At 37.0% G+C, this 1838-nt stretch overlaps 1 protein-coding gene across 1 annotated transcript; it reads left to right on the forward strand.

The window, feature by feature from the left end:
• The first annotated feature begins 204 nt into the window (after positions 1-204).
• LOC133814632 (uncharacterized) lies at positions 205-669 on the forward strand. Its single transcript, XM_062247568.1, has one exon. The coding sequence runs from the start codon at positions 205-207 to the stop codon at positions 667-669; it is 465 nt and encodes a 154-aa protein (XP_062103552.1).
• Positions 670-1838: the final 1169 nt, after the last annotated feature.

A 1838-nucleotide genomic window follows, 5' to 3' on the forward strand; every position in this document is an offset into this window, starting at 1 on the left:
TTCACTGCTCTATGCGCTCGTTACGGAGTTCATCATTGAAAAGATTTTTTCTTCCATCCACTTGCAAATGGTCAAGCCGAAATTTTAAACCAGGTGATTAAAAGCATCTTGAAAAAGACTGTAAATACATCAAGGAAGGATTGGTCGAAAAAGCTTGATGGTTCACTTTGGGCATATCGCACATCCTTCAAAACTCCGATCTGAATGTCACTGTATCGATTGGTGTTTGGTAAGGCATGTCATTTACTGGTGGAACTTGAGCACAGAGCTTACTGGGCTGTGAAAAGGTTAAACATTGATCTCTTTATGGCCGGAAAAAATAGGCTTATGGAGTTGAACGAGTTCAATGAATTTCAGAATGAAGCTTATGAGAATGCGAGGATTTATAAAGACAAGTCGAAGGCCTTTCATGATAAGCGGATACTTAGGAAGGATTTTCAACCAGGAGACAAGGTGATGCTATTTAATTCTCGATTTAAGCTCTTTCCTGATAAATTGAAGTCGAGATGGTCAGGACCATATACAGTTGTTGCTTCCTTTCCATATAGAGCGGTGCAAATTCATAGCGAGAAAACAGGACACTTTAAGGTGAATGGTCAGAGATTGAAGGATTATTTAGAAGGCCTGGTAGAAAAATGCAAGTTTGTGGTCATTATGGAACCACTCTGAATTGGGTGTTCACAGTCCAGCTAAAAGATGTTAAAGACAGCGCTCTTAGGAGGCATTCCTATGTTTATTTTTAATTTTTAATTTTAGGTTATTTGTTTTTGTTTTTGTTTCTTTTTGTTTGGAACAATGTTTTTAGAGATTTTGTTTTAGTTGTTTGTAGTTTTATTTTGGAAAAATTGTGTTGTAACTCATAAACCGTGAAAAACATGAAAAATTTGAATTGTAGGAGGATGCAGCGCTACAGCGCCACATTCTAAGTGCTATAGCGCTACAAGCAGAGACTTAGGGATTTTTTTTTTTTTTAAGTTGAAGCGCTATCAAAGTGGTGCTACAGCGCTTATTCTAGAGGGTTTCAGATATTTCTTTTTAGCATATAGTGCTACAACGCTATACAAATAGTGCTACAGCGCTAGTTCCAGATTCAATGGGTGGCCAAATGTCCTAGTAGCGCTACAATGCCCTAAGCCTTCAAAAATTTTAAAAAGTAAGCATTTCGAAAAAAAATTCCCCAAACCTCATTTTCTTCTTCTCCCATTCCGTTTTCTCTTCTTCCTCTCTACTCAAACCACTCCCTACCACCCTATATCCTCCATTAAAGAATCCTCCAATATATTCCACTATATTTCTTATTCCTCCTTTCTCTCTTCTCAGCCCTATTACCCATTAATTTATTCCTTTCCACCAAAATCAATTTCTACATCAAATTTTTGAACCCTAAAAATAAAAAAATTCAAATTTCTTGAAGACAATTGAAATTTTCAAGGGGCTTTGGTCATTCAAGCACGTGGAAGGCAATCTCAAGGGCTAGTAAGTGTTTTCACTACTTTTTGTCTCAAGATTATATCAACATTTGGGGTGGGTACAATTTTTGCTTGTCTTTGGGTAGAAATTGGTGTTTGTTGCTGTGATCCATTGTGTTTGGGTATATTGTTCTGTGATATTGGATTTGTAGCGTGATTTAGAAGAAGGAAAGTTTATAATTTAAGGGGAGGTGCTGTCAAATTTTTTTTCTAAGATTTTGTGGTGTTGAGTGAATAGTTACTATGGCTCCTAAGAGTAAAGAGGGCAAGTCTAAGGATAAAGGCAAAGGCAAAGCGTCTGCATCTCACCAAAGGGAGGACACACCAGAGCAGAAGTATGATGAAACAAGATTTATTGATTATTTGGCT

This window comes from Humulus lupulus, chromosome 2, assembly GCF_963169125.1.
Source record: "Humulus lupulus chromosome 2, drHumLupu1.1, whole genome shotgun sequence".
NCBI classification, from domain to species: domain Eukaryota; kingdom Viridiplantae; phylum Streptophyta; class Magnoliopsida; order Rosales; family Cannabaceae; genus Humulus; species Humulus lupulus.

Coding starts and splice junctions, on each gene's coding strand:
- LOC133814632 (XM_062247568.1), top strand. CDS start 205: ATGTCACTGTATCGATTGGTGTTTGGTAAGGCATGTCATTTACTGGTG.